This window comes from Gasterosteus aculeatus, chromosome X (genome assembly GCF_964276395.1).
Source record: "Gasterosteus aculeatus chromosome X, fGasAcu3.hap1.1, whole genome shotgun sequence".
Taxonomy (NCBI): Eukaryota; Metazoa; Chordata; class Actinopteri; order Perciformes; family Gasterosteidae; genus Gasterosteus; species Gasterosteus aculeatus.
In genome coordinates, this window is record NC_135698.1 from 10,720,809 (window position 1) to 10,737,359 (window position 16,551).

Here is a 16,551-nt window from a genome sequence, read left to right on the forward strand (position 1 = left end):
TGACAAGGGAAAACCTGCAATCGAGTAACTGAACTAATCGCGTTGAGGTCAAAACCTTTGTGAAACGTTAAATGTTTAGCCCCTGAATGCAGCACATTCCTCACGGTGTGGGAGGAGCCTGTCTGTCCAGCGTTGAAGAAGCACCGAGGACATCATGTGGTCATGCGTTTCCTTCATCCCCGTACTGTGCAAAGAATACCAGTAGAAGTTACGATTTAAACGTTTAGTACAGAAACATTAATAGCCAAACGTATTCCCATTGGGGATTGTACTGGAATATTGTTTCTGATGCAGGCATCTAAATATATTCAGCTTATAAAGCTTATTTGGGGTATGTTGCTAAATTATTAGTCTGAGTAATAATTGGTATCTGGTAAATGTGGTGGAGTAAAACGTGCAATATTTCCAGTAAATGGAGTAAAACTATTACGGGACATGAAAATATAATTACTGCAGTCATGTGTTGAATACTACGCATGCAGTGCAGATGTTAATGGGCAGTCAGGGTAAACCAAGACAATCAAATACCTTCACATGCGGTTTAAGTGCAGCATGGATATACAGTATAATAATATAAAATGAGAAGGACAAGTAAAATTTCATTTTCACAGGATACCCATGAATTAATCAATAAAAGAAATGCAATCAGACATAGAAATAGGCAACTCCATCGCCAAGCAGTTGTGATGCTATTTCTCTCAGGAAGGAGAAAATGAGAGGCTGGAACGATTCTGTCCCATCATCAACCTGGTTGTACTTCAGTTTCCAGCGAATAGAATAAACCACACCGGGTCCAGACAAATTAATAGCACGGCAGAAACAGTCATAAAGAGTAAGTGCTTTCCTTGGGGCCCAAAAATAAAGAATGAACTAACTTATATAGTGATACAAAGGAGGAAGTAACAAGCTGCCCAAAATAAGATGAATAATATCTGCAGCAATAGGCGTCCGTGTCATCAGTCTGTTTCAACTTTACAGGTTTATTGATGCAACTAATAATAGATTGTACAAAAGGCTCGTGTAACTAGTAACAAAGCCTCGAACCAAATAAAAAAAATTTGAATCCATCCAGATTTCAACATTCCCTTCAGTCTGTAGAGGTTGCTGAGTGCGAGTCTCCATTAGCAGCCAAGGCACTTTGGACACAGGGAGAAGAGTCCTTAAGAGCTAAAGAGGTCAATGCACTGGCTCATTTTAAAGCATTAGATTAAAAAAATACAGTTTCATGCAATTTGCAAAACAACATCTTACAGATTTATTGTTGGAAAAGCCTCAACGGTCCTCATGAGGAGGCTATAAATTGTGTCCTGAGACACTAATATGAATGACGGCATGAAAGCTACACATTCAAACCCATCAACATGTTTTGTTCATTTGGGTAGCAATACAACTATGGGTATTTTGATTAATTGATTTAGGAATAGATGACAGAGGGAAAGACATGTTGTTGAACACATTTTTATAAGATCAAATCATTTTCAACAAGCAATACTAAGGTATTCTTGAATTATGTATACGTTTGTATTATTTGGCATGAGCAAAGCTGATGTCACAATTTGACATAGTACATTGTATTTATACATGAGGCCATCTGGCTAGCACGTGATTCTCAACAATAGGTCACTAATGTAATAATTATGTCATGATTACTGTCAATGTTTATACGTAAAAATCAAAGATGAGCAATTGTAAACATGATCAGGAGAAAATCCAAGTTAATAAATGTATGCAGGACAGAATTGGGTCTGTCTGTTATGAAATGTCAGTGTATAATATGAAAGCTGACAATGCGTGGAAGTACAACAAGGCGTCTCTTTTTGTTGTCGATCGCAACGGCTCCTCATGAGAGCAGTCACACAGAAACTGCTGGCTTACGTGGAAAAAGGTTACTGATAAATGTCCACCAACAAAAATATAATACTGCATTAGAGAAAAAAAGATTATATCCTGGTGTTTTTCGGAGCGTGGCGGCGGATTCTACAAAGACCAGTGCATCTCCTGGATGTCCGCAGCCTCCCCCGGGTTTGTGTCCGTCTCCAGGAGGCTCATGAACACTGCCATCGCCGCTTCGTCGCCGCTGAGGTTGCTGAGGCCCGGTCCAACCACACAGTCCGAATCCAGCTGGGAGTTCCCTTCTGAGTTGAGATAGGTAGACAGGAAAGAAGGAAATGACTGGATTTAGAAGAGGAATCTAACTATACATACAGAGTGTATACATAGTATAATAGAGCTAAATTTGTTGCTAAATAAAATGTGTGAATAAGGTAATCAACAGGAGCAGCGAGAATACCCTCTGAGAAAGCAGCTCCCTGATCATCCTCTGAGCCGCACTTTCCTGGCATCTCCATATCCGCTGCACCTCCATCTGGCACCTTACGACCGAAAGAGGAGCAGATTACAGCCCATCAGGAACATGAACTGAGTTGAACTCCAGTAGATACAGCGTGCTTCTATTAACAGAGCTTTGGCCAGAATGTCAACGTGAAACACGTCTTATTTGCGACAGATAACAGGTTTGATCATTCAATTATGAGGTAATAAATGAACAATTGTATAAATCATTTGAGGGGTTTAGGATGGCATTGCCTCATTTCATTTAAAATGTTTGGCATGTCTTGATAATGACCACCCTTAACAAATTACATTATTTAGTTATAATTCCCACCATATTCAGGTAGTGAAAGGTATTTTTACTGCATTTAGCAAAACAAATGGGGCAAAAACAATAACCGTCACATTGATTTAGTGTAATTTCAATTTATAGTAGTAAATAGTTTGAATGAGCTTCAATTCAGGTGGATTTCAACTAACTGTCCAATTTACACACTAGCATAGACCTAAACCCATAAAACTATAAACATTTATGTTGATTTCATAAATTACACTCAGCTATTTTGGACTGAGCTCATCTGAAAAGCATGCTGCAGTTTTGTCAATAGAAGAGCATTGAGACAGATACACCAATGATGCAGATGTACATGAAATTACATTGTTGCTGATTGGATTGTGAGTTTGCGGACACTTATCACGCGGTCGACTGAACGGGCTGACGCTACAACAGGAAGGTGACGTGTTCATCCTAAAGAGAAAAACACAGATCAACGATGGAAACATCTGTAGCAAAAAGCACTCACTGAATTACTTCCTATGTAATTGTCAATCAGATGTACTTCTCTCTATCACAGACGCAAACAGGAAAGGGGACTTGCTTTCTTGTGAGAACACACCTGTTATAATCCAGCAGCTCTTTGGCAATCTGGGCTCCGATGCTTCCAGCATAAATCTTAAAGTCGGAGGTGCCGGGTACAACTGGATGGGACTTCCTGCCATCTTCTACCAGAAAAGAACGGATATGTGCTTCACGTCCACACGGCTTAAGATCTTTATCTTTCATCTTTGTCGTCTTTTTTCATTTTGATTTACCGTCACAGGTCTTGTAATTGCTCGACGGGTGAGATGTGTTTACTGGCCGACTGGTTTGACTGTGATCGATCCTGGTCGTGGGATGAGAAAACAGTGCCGATTAATGTCTAATGTGACTAATTGGGGTACAATTAGACATCATCTAGGTTATGGAACAAGAAGCTGAAGCACATACTCACAATATTACCTTGTTAGTTACCTATGTATTCCACTTCTTTGGTCCAGGGATTCACAAAACTAAACCACTGACTTTGCAGAGTGACGAACGAGCCACATTTTGTTTTAAACTTATAGCAGTTTGTCTCTATTTTGTCTTTACTCCACAGCACGAAAACAGGGCGGATTAGAGGACTACACAGAAAGCGAGGCATCAGTATAATCTTAAAAAAACAAATGCAAAAGGACCAGCAGACAGAAATATGGAGAACCCATGACAGCTGATTCATTAATTAATGTGGAGAAACTCAATAGGCTCAAAATGAAATTCACCTAATTACCTAAGCAGGATTGGATAATTACCTAAACTCTTTAATTGGATATATATTATATAAATGGTAAGAGGTCAAAGAATGCGGCAAGTCGTCTTGATGGAAGTACTCATAGCATGATGTCCCAAGCAATTCTTGGGGAAGATAACCAAGAATTGTTGTAGCTCTGCAGGACAAAATGAATATTTTAGCGTTAAAAGACAATCAAGGCGTTTTAAAGCTACAATGAATGACTTTTAATCAACCACTGTATTATCTAGAATGCTTAGAAATTGTTTTCATTTTAACATCAGTATCAAAGGAAGTTAGAAACCTAAACAAAAGATATTTAAAATGTCAAAATAATTGTACATGTTTTCAAATCCATGCACCACGACATTACAACCATCTTCAACAACCCCCGTCATTTAAATCTAATTCTACCTTTGATCGACAAAGGTGAATTTTCCATCCAAAGCATAACGTGTGAAGAACTGGGTTTGACGCAGACTTCTCCATTAAGCTGGGGAGATGAGTGTGAGTGCACGCGTCCCATCGCCATGAGGTAGCTGAAGTGGGAGCTGTCCTGCTCGTCTGCCTCGCCCTCCCCCTCTGCTCCGAAATGACTGGCGGGCCAGCTGCGTATGTAGCCTGTGCAGTGGACTGTGCAGAACTTCTGCGACTCTGTAGGCACATGCAGACACAGATCACATAATGGTAAATATAAATGATGGAAAACATCTTTGAATCCTCACTCCTGAATAGAAGTGTATGTGTTGTACTTGTATCTGAGGTGGTGGCTCTGGATTACCTGGCGGTTCGCCCCCCGATCCGCCGGTGTTCCAGGCCGACATGGCCGGAGCCGGAGACGGAGGCGCAGCGCTGGTGCGCAGGACTCCGATGCATGGATGAGACAGCGGGTTGCTGCTGTGTTAATACTGTGTTTACAGCCACCTTGCATTCGCTATGTGCAGAAACGGAGAGGGAGAAGGTGCACAGAGCAGCAGCAGAAAAGGTGAAGACCCGCGCGCGGTGCTCTGAGGGACGCAGCGGAGATCTGGTGGGCGGTAAACATGGACAGTCTCCTCCTATCGCTGCATCGATACGCCGGAGACACTCGCCTCAGCTTCTCGGGATCTCTGTTCTTCTTCTTTACATTCTGTGGCGGTTGGCAAACAACTTGCTGGTGCGTTACCGCCATCAGCTGGTATGAAGTATGGCCAGGGGTCTTAAAATGCACTCATTCTAATTATAAAGAGGAAACATTTCTTACGTATCCATTAAAAAAAAAATACATATAATAAAAATAATAATAATAATAATAAACCCTCATTTTTAATCCAGTGATAGTTCAAACCCACACAACCCATCAGCCAGTAGTCTGAAGCCACGACTGAGGAATTGTATGTCCTCCATTTGCCGGAGGGCCCCACGATGCTCCCACGGGAGGCTGAAGGAGAATGTCCATTGCCAAATAAGGATGCTTGAGCCAAAACTGCTTAACTGCCAGACAGAGCTCCATGAATCCAAGGAAGAGTGGAAACATGTGACTTCACATCTGAAATCAGAATTAGGGGAGAGTGATCGAGGGAAGCGAAACCAACTTTTAACTTAACGAGAGTCCCGTTCTTCATGAATAAATGGTGCAGATTAGATGGCTTTTTGGACAATAATTTGGATTTGTTGGTTTTTCAAAACTAGCTTGAATAGATCTTGAAAAGTTGTTGGAGCAGCAGGTCCTTAAATTGAGAGACGCGTTGGCTTATTGATAGTTCTATCTATAAATGGTCAGTTCAACGTTTAACACACTTTGCAGTGCTGGTAGTTCTAAGACAAAGACAGTCTATCATTTGATTAATAACAGATGTGACAGAGCAGCAGCTGTATTTGCCTTTAGCCCTTCACTTCTGCCTCAAACTTCCAAAGTCTAATCTCTTTTCAAGTGAGTTTTAGTTCCTCAGAAGATGACTTGAGTTTCATACTATGCATCGATCGATTGTATGTGAATCACCTGATGATCACATGCTACTTCCTCCTTCGAACACTAGGTGGTAGACACCACTCACTCAGAAAGATGATGTTCAAAACGCCCCGGGCCTCGTGTTCAGATGTTACATTAGTTACATTACATAAGTTTATTTTACATCTAAAAGTATCAGATTACTTTACACACCTCAAAAAGTATTTGTTGAGTCTACAAAAGGACATTATTTTAATGTTGTATCCTTGTAGTGGTGCATCATCCTAAACAGACTTCCTTATTTAATAAATGGTTAAATAGATGAACACATTTCATATATATGTTATGCCGTAAGGTACTTACATAAAAAAATGCAGTTCCATACATGTTTACTGTAATGGAGCTGTGATATTTCAGCAACAAATGACCTTATTTATTGGAGAGTCCACTGGGGATGGAGCTCACAGCGGTTGCTCTGCAGGAGCCCATCGCTTCAGAGACAGTAAGGGGCCGCAGCCCTTATCATCCGTTCTGCTGTTTAAACTTTAAAATCCCTCTCAAGTGCTGCATATTTCATTATCGGGAATAAAGGAAACTCACTGTGAAAAAATGAGGGGTTTCCCCCTGCTGGAAAACCAAGCTACTGAGCAAAACACCCATCAGTGTCAAATTGCAAGCGAGGGTGTTGTTTGTGAGTCCATGAATAATACAGCTGTACGGCAGCAGTTCTGCCATAACAACCTGAGAAAATGAGCACTCGAGGAAAAATAGGAGTCTCAACCTGGAACTCAATGCTTTGTTTTATATTTCACTTGCTCCCATTTCACGCCACATCAGTCTATCTTCTCCTGTCTCTCCTCATTGCCACTTGCCAAGCCCATGCATATTTAAGGGTTCTGATGAACCCTACACGCTGACGGGGTGGAGCCGGGGAGATGATGATGATGATGATGATGCTGATGTGTGAAGCGAGGGGGCTGGGTTTTTGAAAAAAAAAACAGCTACACCTGCCCCTCCTCACCACAAATTGCTGCGTTCTGAGGAGGAGAGGAGATCTTACCAGTTGGTTTAGATCCGCTGCAGACACAGGAGGGGGCTCACAAAGCCTAGAGACTAAAACCTGGATTCTACACTTTCATGAAGTGGATCTTTAGAATATGACAATAGTTCCAGAGGCTCTGGGCTGACGGATACCTTGGACATTGAGGAATACTTCAACATCCTCTCGCACTCCACGTCAACACTGAAACGTCACACCAGAGAGAAAAGGTCTATCCTTCCCCTGAGGGACCTGTGGCACCACTGAATGGTGGAGCCACCCCCCCCACCCCCCTTCACCCCAGTGCCAAAGAGTCAGGATGATGAACAGCTTCTAGTGGATTTCCTTTTGCCCGAGCAGAGTCCGTTAGTGAGGCATCAAGACACTGTTTTCTGATAAGGTTGGAGAGCAGCCAAAGACACGGGAAAACATGCCCTTTGGCGGGTTAGCAGGTTTGAAGGAGAAGGTGCTTAAACCTGGGAAGGAGGAAGTGAAAAACACAGTGGGAGACTCTTTGGGAAAACTGCAAAGGTGAGAGGCTTTGTATGTGGAGGTGGAAATGAGGCATAATGTGTGTGTGTGTGTGTGTGTGTGTGTGTGTGTGTGCACGGTGTTGTGGGTTTTGTTGGATCGCATGGAATGAGCATGTCACCTTTGTTGTGTTTATGGTGCATATTACTCTGTAACTAAGAGGGAAACATCTGAATTGAACACACCATGTTCTCAGAGATCCAGACGATAAATAAATATTTGATTCTTCTTCTTGCCGCCAGGCAGGGCCAATGATGTAATCACCAATCTTATTTTAGGACCGTAATATATATTTCATATCTGATGTCCTGGAAAAATGCAAAGTCAATGTGCATATGTTTTTGTCATGAATAATAGGAATGCCTCAACTTAAAATTCATTCAAGTGGAAAATAGGAATAAAATATCTTTATTCAAACCATATTTTTGTACTACACATGCATGGTATATATTTATATATGTATATATATATATCTGTGGGTTGATTAATAACATTGATTATGTCGTCCTGCTACACCAGACATACTAATTTGATGCGCAAATGTGAATTCCTGAGAATCTCACTTCAATAGTTTCACGCGTGGAAAGTTGCTTTGTGTTCCCCTTTCATAGTTATGTGTTAAATATTTTAACCCATTTATCTAAGGAATAGGTGATCAGACACAAACTCTTTTTAATGCTCTTTGTTGTTTTTTTGTTGTCTTCTGACTCCTTAAACATTTCAGACTGGTTTCATAACATAACACTAAAAAGACTGCAGAAGTTTTGATGCAGTTGTGCGTCAAAATACCTAATAACCGTATTAACTATTCTCTCATGACGTGACAAATGGTCCGCTATTATCCGAATGTTTAACTCTAAATTTCAAGACAAAAATATGTTTTCCATAGCAGATGCATTATTTTGTAATATGTACTATATTAGGAAACACTTGACTCAAAAAAGGGAAAATTGATATGAAAAGCGGATCCCAGCTTTATTCTGTGTCTTCCTGGAATAGAGTCGATGGGATTGGGGAGACAGCGATACAGAGATGGACTCTGGGTTGTAAAACTGGTGTGGAGACCAATGCACCTGAAGGCAACCTGACCACAGCACTGCTGTGACCTTTTAGAGCAGAGAGACTTGTGTTACTGTGCTCTTTCTGCTGACTCCGTTTTTATAAACTTAGTTGGAGGTAGAAGGTTTGCAAAATAATAGAAGTTCTGTTTAACTTTGCATGACTTGCTATTTTAATCTTCCAAAACCACAGATTCTAGTAAAATTCTAGTGAGCCTGCATTTTTCTATATTGCAGTTTGAAGAATAAAGAAGATTAACAAATAAGTATAGTAGAAAAATGTCGTTATTTTAAGCTGAACAGATAAGTGCTCTCACTGTGATTTATTTTGCCGCTTTTTGCGTCACAGGAAAATGGACGGTAGCAATGCAGAGGAAACAGACCACATTGAGCTGACAGAGGACGGGCGTCCGGTGGCGTCAGCTCCTCGCGCCGCCCCACTGCTGGACTGCAGCTGCGGCGGTCTGCCCAAGCGCTACATCATCGCCATCCTCAGCGGCCTGGGCTTCTGCATCTCCTTTGGTATCCGTTGCAACCTCGGTGTGGCCATTGTGGAGATGGTGAACAACAACACCGTCTACATCAATGGGACCCCTGTGCTTCAGGTAGCTGTATTGAAACAGACAGGAGCCCTGGAATATTGACGTTGCAGGAATCTGTATATTATGTATATCTATGTTCTTTTGTATCCTTACAGCCAAAAACTAGTGTATTCACTTCTATCAACTCTTTATACAGATGGTGGTAAATGTTTCTCTCTCTCTTTCTCTCTCCAGAGAGCTCAGTTCAACTGGGACCCAGAGACAGTGGGGCTCATCCACGGCTCCTTCTTCTGGGGCTACATTGTCACTCAAATCCCTGGTGGTTTCATCTCCAACAAGCTGTTTGCCAACAGGTGACCTGCACGCAGTCTCCGTTTCAAGTTATTGAATATTGAATATCTATCTTTGTATAGAAAAGCAATTTAATGGTAATGTTTTGAGAGAGACACTTTCAACTTTCAATTTTATAAACTCCAAAAGGATAAATCAGCTGAGGATGTGTTGCTCGAGACAACAGATGATGTGACCCGTGAGAAAATGTGTGCATTTGTTGGATTATATTTTTTGTCTCATGATTTGTTTTGCTCAAGTTGGGGTTGGGTTCATAATCACGTGCGTTAGGAAAGGATCCCGAGAAAGAAAAGGAAAAAACGATGGATAAATAAATGTTTGAGGTGAGCGTGTGCGGTTAAGGGGTTAAAGTTGTACGCCGTGGTGAGCTGCACTGATGGAGCAGATAGCACTCCTGTAATAAAAGCTTCACAGGAAAAGAGGACACGCCACTGACAGAGTCAATAATGAAAGATCGTGCCTCTGATTTCTTTCTAAAACACCAGCCACTGGAATATTACAAGTGTCACTTACACACTGTTTTGGAAAAAGGAGGAGGAAGGTGGGGGAGGAGGAGGTGAAGGAGAAAATAGATGGGACATGAGCTGCACGGTGGGGATGAAGCAGAAACTTGCGGGATGAATGGGACGCCTTTATCTCAGTGCATGAAAGGCAGAGGCGTGAGATCCGTCTCGTTATATAAGGATGACTGAGACGCTTTGACCGTCAGATATTTGCAGATATCCTGCCTGACAATATTAGACATCAACAGCAGCTATCACACTCTGGGTAGGACGTTTTTGTGGTTTGTCTTCACCTGTTACAGACAGACATTAGGAATATTGCAAATATTAGTAGTCTTCATGTAAAATCATTTTGCAGTTTGGTACTAAATATGGGGTAAGACAGGAGTTTGCTTTGAAAGGATTGTTAACTCCACACCCCCCCCCCCCCCCTCCACACACACATAATACAACAAAACTCACTATTTTTACAGGGTTTTTGGGGCTGCCATTTTCCTGACGTCGGTGCTAAACATGTTCATCCCATCAGCAGCACGGGTGCACTACGGTTGCGTCATGTTTGTGCGCATCCTGCAGGGCTTGGTGGAGGTAAGAGAAAACACTGTGGCGCTTTAACTAGGAAGAATGATCCACATAAAGCAATGCATCTTGGGAAAATAAGCTTATTGGATTTGTTGTACAGAGTTTGATGAGAACATCTGTATGAAACATCTCGTCTAACTCTCAGCAAGAAAGCCCAAAATGGTATTTCCCAAAATGTTACACCATTATTTTGAAGCTATTCCTCTTTAACAGATGAATCCCAGGTTTCCTCTTCGACCAATATCTGACCTTCTTCTTCTTCTTCCTCTTCCACACCATGTGCCTGCTAGGGTGTCACCTACCCAGCATGCCATGGGATGTGGTCCAAATGGGCTCCACCTCTGGAGCGGAGCCGACTGGCCACAACCTCCTTCTGTGGTGAGCGATGCGTCTCACTCTTAAAATACTGACCTCAACACAGCACTTTCTCATTGATCCAAACCAGTTCACACAACCGGATGGTGGAGTTGGTCGGTAAACGGACACGACAAAGGTCAATTTGTGTTGCAGATGTAGACCACTGCTGTCTGTCCCAAATTGAAATAACCATATTGCAATTTAAACGGGTACCATGACAACCCGCACATCAAAACCCTCTTGACATTGTCTGTAAATGAACACGGCTCACCTGCGTGCTCACAAGGAGCTTCTCCCTCCATTCACCTAGATGAAGCCTCACATTGCTTTCTGTCCAAAAGCACTCTCATCCTCCCAGCTCTATTCAGAACAACAGTGTTCATGAATCCGTCTGATAATGGAAAAACACATTAAAACACGCTCTCTGTCTGCAATGACTTGGCATTCATTCAATGAAACTAATGTGTTTCTTTGATGTGTTTGTTTTCATTCAGACACATTTTCGGTATATGGTTTTGTTTTTTTGTCTAAAATTGAAGGCTGTTGCTCTGTAAACGAAAGTGATGCATTTTTTTGCAAAATATAAAACCCCCTATTTTTTAGAGGGGCTATATATGATATGGTTTTAGTTATTTATTACTGATTCCCAATGTTACAGCCGGTGTAATCATACCGTGACACTGAAATGTGACACCAATTGTTCCCAGGATCCTATGCAGGAGCAGTGATCGCCATGCCTCTGGCCGGGGTGCTCGTTCAGTACGTCGGATGGCCTTCAGTCTTCTATATCTATGGTAAAACAAACACTTTAGTCACTCTATCTCATTAAAACAGTATGCAAATGATTAATACACAAATTGTGTTCATGTAACGATATAGAACAAGGCAAATATATGGCAGAAAGTGTGATGGGAAGATCAATCCCATTTGCCCGTTTCAAACATTTATATTAATTATCAAATGTATATATAACTTGTTAATTTGTACGCTTTAAAATAATTAATTAAATTTGGGACAGAACCAGGCTAGCTTTCGAGTTCAGCTGAGATAACTGTGGCTCCTTATCATACTTGACCCATGCATTGATCTCTTCGTATATACTGTATATATTTAGGATGAGGCGCCATTACAAACACTAGATGTCACATCAGTGATATGCAAAGTGTGTAATCCTTCAAGGCTCTACTGTTCTGGCAGCTGTACTTTGCATGCGTTGCACAATAAGCGTTATCTGAATTGCTTTAGTGTTTGATTAAAATGATTAACATTGACATAAAATACATGCTTTGCCAAATGTGTTTTAATAAAATTCTGCTGTGATACAATCTCATGATTTATAGATGTAAATTAGCATTTTCCGGTCTGGGCTCTGTGACTCATACCTTATTCATTTAATTTTAATAATGAAAAAAATCTTGTGGTTCAGAGTAGTTAGGGCCTGTTTTAATTAGTACATTTTGCTCCCTAAAAAGAAATATACAAGTACAATATTACCACCTTTAAGTATATATGTATGACCCAATGCCTGAATGCTTGTTGTTACTTCATGAAAAGGTGTTTTTGGGATCATATGGTATGTCGTGTGGCTGCTGCTGGCATATGGAAGTCCCGCTGAACATCCGACCATCACGGAGGAGGAGAGGCTCTACATCGAGACCACCATCGGGGAAACAATGCGCCAACTGAGTGTGACTGAGGTGCGTCCGCCCAACATGCTGCCAGATGTTGTACTGCATTCTGTCAAGAATACTGTGAAAGGACATTGACTTACACTGATTTCTTGGACACTAACCCTCACACCAATCAACACTTGCCTAAGCTCGACCTTCACAAAAACCTGACCCAAGTCACCCTAAAATGTGATGGTTTATGTTGACCCCAAAAGGAAGGCGAGTCCCCGCAATGCTTCTGTCTCCCAATCCCAGAAATTCAAGACACCGTGGCGTCGTTTCTTCACCTCCATGCCCGTCTACGCCATCATCGTGGCCAACTTCTGCCGCAGCTGGACCTTCTACCTGCTCCTCATCAGCCAGCCGGCGTATTTTGAGGAAGTCTTTGGCTTTCCCATCAGCAAGGTGGGCCTGGCAGCTTCACTGCAGCTATCCAACGGGCAAATGACAACCCCCGAGAAAAAGATAGTTAAACCATAGCACTGCTTCACACGACGGCTTCCTGAACGCATCATTTGCCAACAGGTGGGGCTCCTGTCTGCGGTTCCCCACATGGTGATGACCATAGTGGTTCCTATTGGAGGACAGCTGGCTGACTACTTACGCAGTAACAAAATCATGTCCACCACGAATGTGAGGAAAATCATGAACTGTGGAGGTACGTCGCGGTATATGCCTTGTTTTTCATCCTTGTATTGGAAATTAAGATAATCTAACGGTTCTGAAGCATCCTGAAGTTAGCCAGCGGTGATGGTAAAATGTTAATTATTTTTCTGACATGAGCCAACGACTCACATTCTCTGGTCCTTTATTTTGACAGGATTTGGTATGGAGGCCACTCTGCTGTTGGTGGTGGGGTTTTCTCACACTCGGGGGGTTGCCATCTCTTTCCTAGTTTTGGCTGTGGGGTTCAGTGGATTTGCCATCTCAGGTATTAACACATCTGCACCAAAGGGACGTTTCCCTGATAAATAATTATTTTTGTTTGGCTATTACTGACCCTAAAACACAAGGGTTTTGGTAAGAGCTCTCAGGATGTTGCTTTTTGTTTTTTTCCATTTTTCTTTGTGTCCTCTTTCTTTATATTATGGATTCTTCTAAAAAGGGTTTTGATGGCCTTTACGCACGCTAGCCTGCCAAATATTCCCACAGGCACTTGGCCAGAGTATTCCATAGATTATATTCAAGAAAACCAACAACTCATAGCTTTCAAGTGGATCTGAGCCATGCGTGCTTTGGGAGAATGTATATTGGATTCACCGTCTACTGAATCAATTGTTCTCGTGTGATCTTTGTTTTCAGGTTTTAATGTCAATCATTTGGATATTGCTCCTCGCTATGCCAGCATACTGATGGGCATTTCTAACGGGGTGGGAACGTTATCAGGGATGGTGTGTCCTCTGATTGTTGGAGCCTTGACCAAAAATAAGGTATGACAAGTTGATTTGTAACAGTAACTGTAAGTTTTTCACATGTAACCGAAACAAAGTAAAAGAAGCAGCTGGAGCCTCAAGGTCAGACAATCCCACGGTAAACTACACAAACAGGTAAACATGGGTTCCGCAGAGAAAGTAAAAATAATAGAGAGAATAATACAGATGATGACTCTGGATGGACAGAAAATCAGTTTAGGGACAGTGCTATGTGATAAACACCAGTCTGTGTCAAACAAACTGTGTCAATGCCAACAAAATGGTGTGATCGGCCTGTGGTAAAAAGCAGATAGCAGCGCAGCACCAGGGCAAAACAGAAGTCACTATGACAACCCTAAACAACAAAGATTAACATATTACAAATAGTACAAAGCTCACGCAATCACTCTGCTCTATAGGTAAATAGTTTCCCCCAATAAGACTCGATCTGTCTCTGTAGTCACAGTGTCACCATGAACCAGCCGTCCGCAGGACACCTGAGGCAGCTGCACCACGTTGCATGAAATGCCTGTAATTAAGAGGCAAAGCTGAACAATAGACGTTGTCATCACGGTTAAACCGTCAGCTATAAAACACCTTCTGGAAAGAAAGAAAGAAATCGGAGTCAGAGGCTGCAGTGGTACATATATCAGCTCCTTATGAAACAATCATGTGCAGGTGTTTCCACGAGGAGGAACTCGAGAAGGGACAACTAGTGACATTACTAGGCCAATGGCCTAGCTAGCACACATATATATGTTCATATATGTACAGGCGCACATTATTTTTATTATTTATTCAGCAAAATAAAAAACACTGAGGCTTCCCCCCCGCCATGTATAAAACATATCAGGTTTGCTTCTTACTCAAGCACAGTATCGCTATATGTAATCTTGCACCTATCAATGGCTGTTGTTAATCATTTATAACTCCGTAAAATGTATTATTTTCCAGTGCAGCGCCATGAGAACGGCAGTGGGTTTACTACCTTAGACAGGAAATTCAAACACTCTGTTTGCCTCTCCACAGACTCGCCTGGAGTGGCAGCATGTCTTCATTATTGCGTCCATGGTGCATTACTCTGGGGTCATTTTCTACGCTATCTTTGCTTCTGGAGAGCAGCAGGAGTGGGCCGACCCCGAGAGCACCAGCGAGGATAAATGTGGCATTATTGATCAGGATGAGCTGGCTGAAGAATCAGAGCTCAACATGGACAGCGCAGTGGCTCCCAAAAAGAGCTACGGAACCACAAACAATTCCTCTGGAGGGAAACAGGGCTGGAAAAAGAGGAGAGGGGTGACCGTGCAAGAGGAGGAGGAGCATTGTGGGAACGGCGAGTACCAGGACCGTTACCAGTGAGACGCACTAGGGGGCAAAGGACTTCCAAAACCCTTGAGTCTGGTTGCAGCTGAAAGTTTGATTACAAACCTGTGGAAATATTTTTAAAAAGCAATGGAAAAGTAACGAGGAGCAGCAGCATCATATGCACCTCAAGACATTTTTCCTTTTTGGTCACACACTGCAGTGATGTCCAGTAATGTCAAAAATCCTGAGGGAAAAATGCTCAAATTACCGTGATAAAATAGTCTTTATTAGAAACGATTGGAGCAAAGTCAGAAAAGGAAAATATACGTGCAATGAGAATTTGAACATTAAATGTTATCTATACGGACATAGTTGCTAGTTAGTACTCTTCCACACAAACCTTTATGAACCGTGTTGTGTTAAAAAGAGCTTCAGAGACACACGTAGAAGTCCTGCGTTGATCGTACTCCGTCTGTGTGGGCAAACTGAGCGTTGTGTGGCTTACTTTGGACCAACCGTTTCTTGAAATGTTTCGTGTCAGCTATGCAACGTGAAAAGAGACGCGCTTTTGGAATGCAACGATGGGTTTGACAGCAGTGTTAATGTTACCAGCCTTATTTTATTTAAGTTTGCTTGTATGTATTTGCTCTTGCTGAATGATTGCACTTTGAACCGCTTAGCCCGCTCTGTCTGAGCAGGTCCTAGTTCACCATCTGTTCTCAAGCATTACATCACCTTCATCATCCATCCTGCTCCGAGCTCATGATGGGAGGTGATGGATGGTGATGACGCATTTAGTGTGACGATATATATTCTCCTGGTGTTTGTCTTTTTGGAATCTGTCAGTGTTTGATACATGGCGACCCAGTTTGTTTCTAAAAATAATGTACTGTAATGTTTAATCATAAAAGAGTATGGGACATTTACACTGTTTATCTGTTTATCATTACTGTTAAAGACGAGTCAATCAATTTTGTACTGTAGATTAGTATGTAGTATGTTCTTATTTACTTGGAGATGTAATATATTTCTATTCTGTATTAAGATCTTAATACAGACACATGATATCCTGAGCATTTATTACCTTGTATGAGATTATAGAACATTTATGCTACATTGTGTATTCAAACTATTTATAAAAACAACTAGAAAGCTGCAGTCAGTAGGGTAATGATCTCCGCCAGGTGTGTGTGCAATGACCACAGCAGCATTGTGTGTTAGAATGAATGCAACCAGGGCTGTAAAGCGCCAAACACACTAAATTAAAATTACATTTTTAAAAAAACCAAGCAGCGATTTAAGGGTTTGCCAGCAATCGGCTCGAAGTCATCACATAACACACGTAATACAA

At 41.7% G+C, this 16,551-nt stretch overlaps 1 protein-coding gene and 1 pseudogene across 2 annotated transcripts; one reads left to right on the forward strand and one right to left on the reverse strand.

The window, feature by feature from the left end:
- Positions 1-1,499: 1,499 nt before the first annotated feature.
- On the reverse strand, positions 1,500-4,876 carry LOC120809879 (basic helix-loop-helix ARNT-like protein 1; annotated as a pseudogene). Its single transcript, XR_013451149.1, has 8 exons — positions 4,702-4,876; positions 4,335-4,574; positions 3,943-4,077; positions 3,424-3,494; positions 3,228-3,333; positions 2,989-3,079; positions 2,291-2,372; positions 1,500-2,135 (listed from the first exon to the last, which is right to left on the reverse strand). The product of XR_013451149.1 is annotated as a basic helix-loop-helix ARNT-like protein 1 (transcript).
- A 2,035-nt stretch (positions 4,877-6,911) lies between these two features.
- Positions 6,912-16,126, forward strand: slc17a8 (solute carrier family 17 member 8). Its single transcript, XM_040163995.2, has 12 exons — positions 6,912-7,420; positions 8,828-9,083; positions 9,255-9,373; positions 10,348-10,462; positions 10,747-10,834; positions 11,521-11,607; positions 12,368-12,510; positions 12,739-12,888; positions 13,009-13,141; positions 13,304-13,414; positions 13,786-13,913; positions 14,925-16,126. Exons 1-12 carry the CDS (start codon positions 7,320-7,322, stop codon positions 15,252-15,254), a joined length of 1,761 nt encoding a protein of 586 aa, XP_040019929.1. The 5' UTR covers positions 6,912-7,319; the 3' UTR covers positions 15,255-16,126.
- Positions 16,127-16,551: the final 425 nt, after the last annotated feature.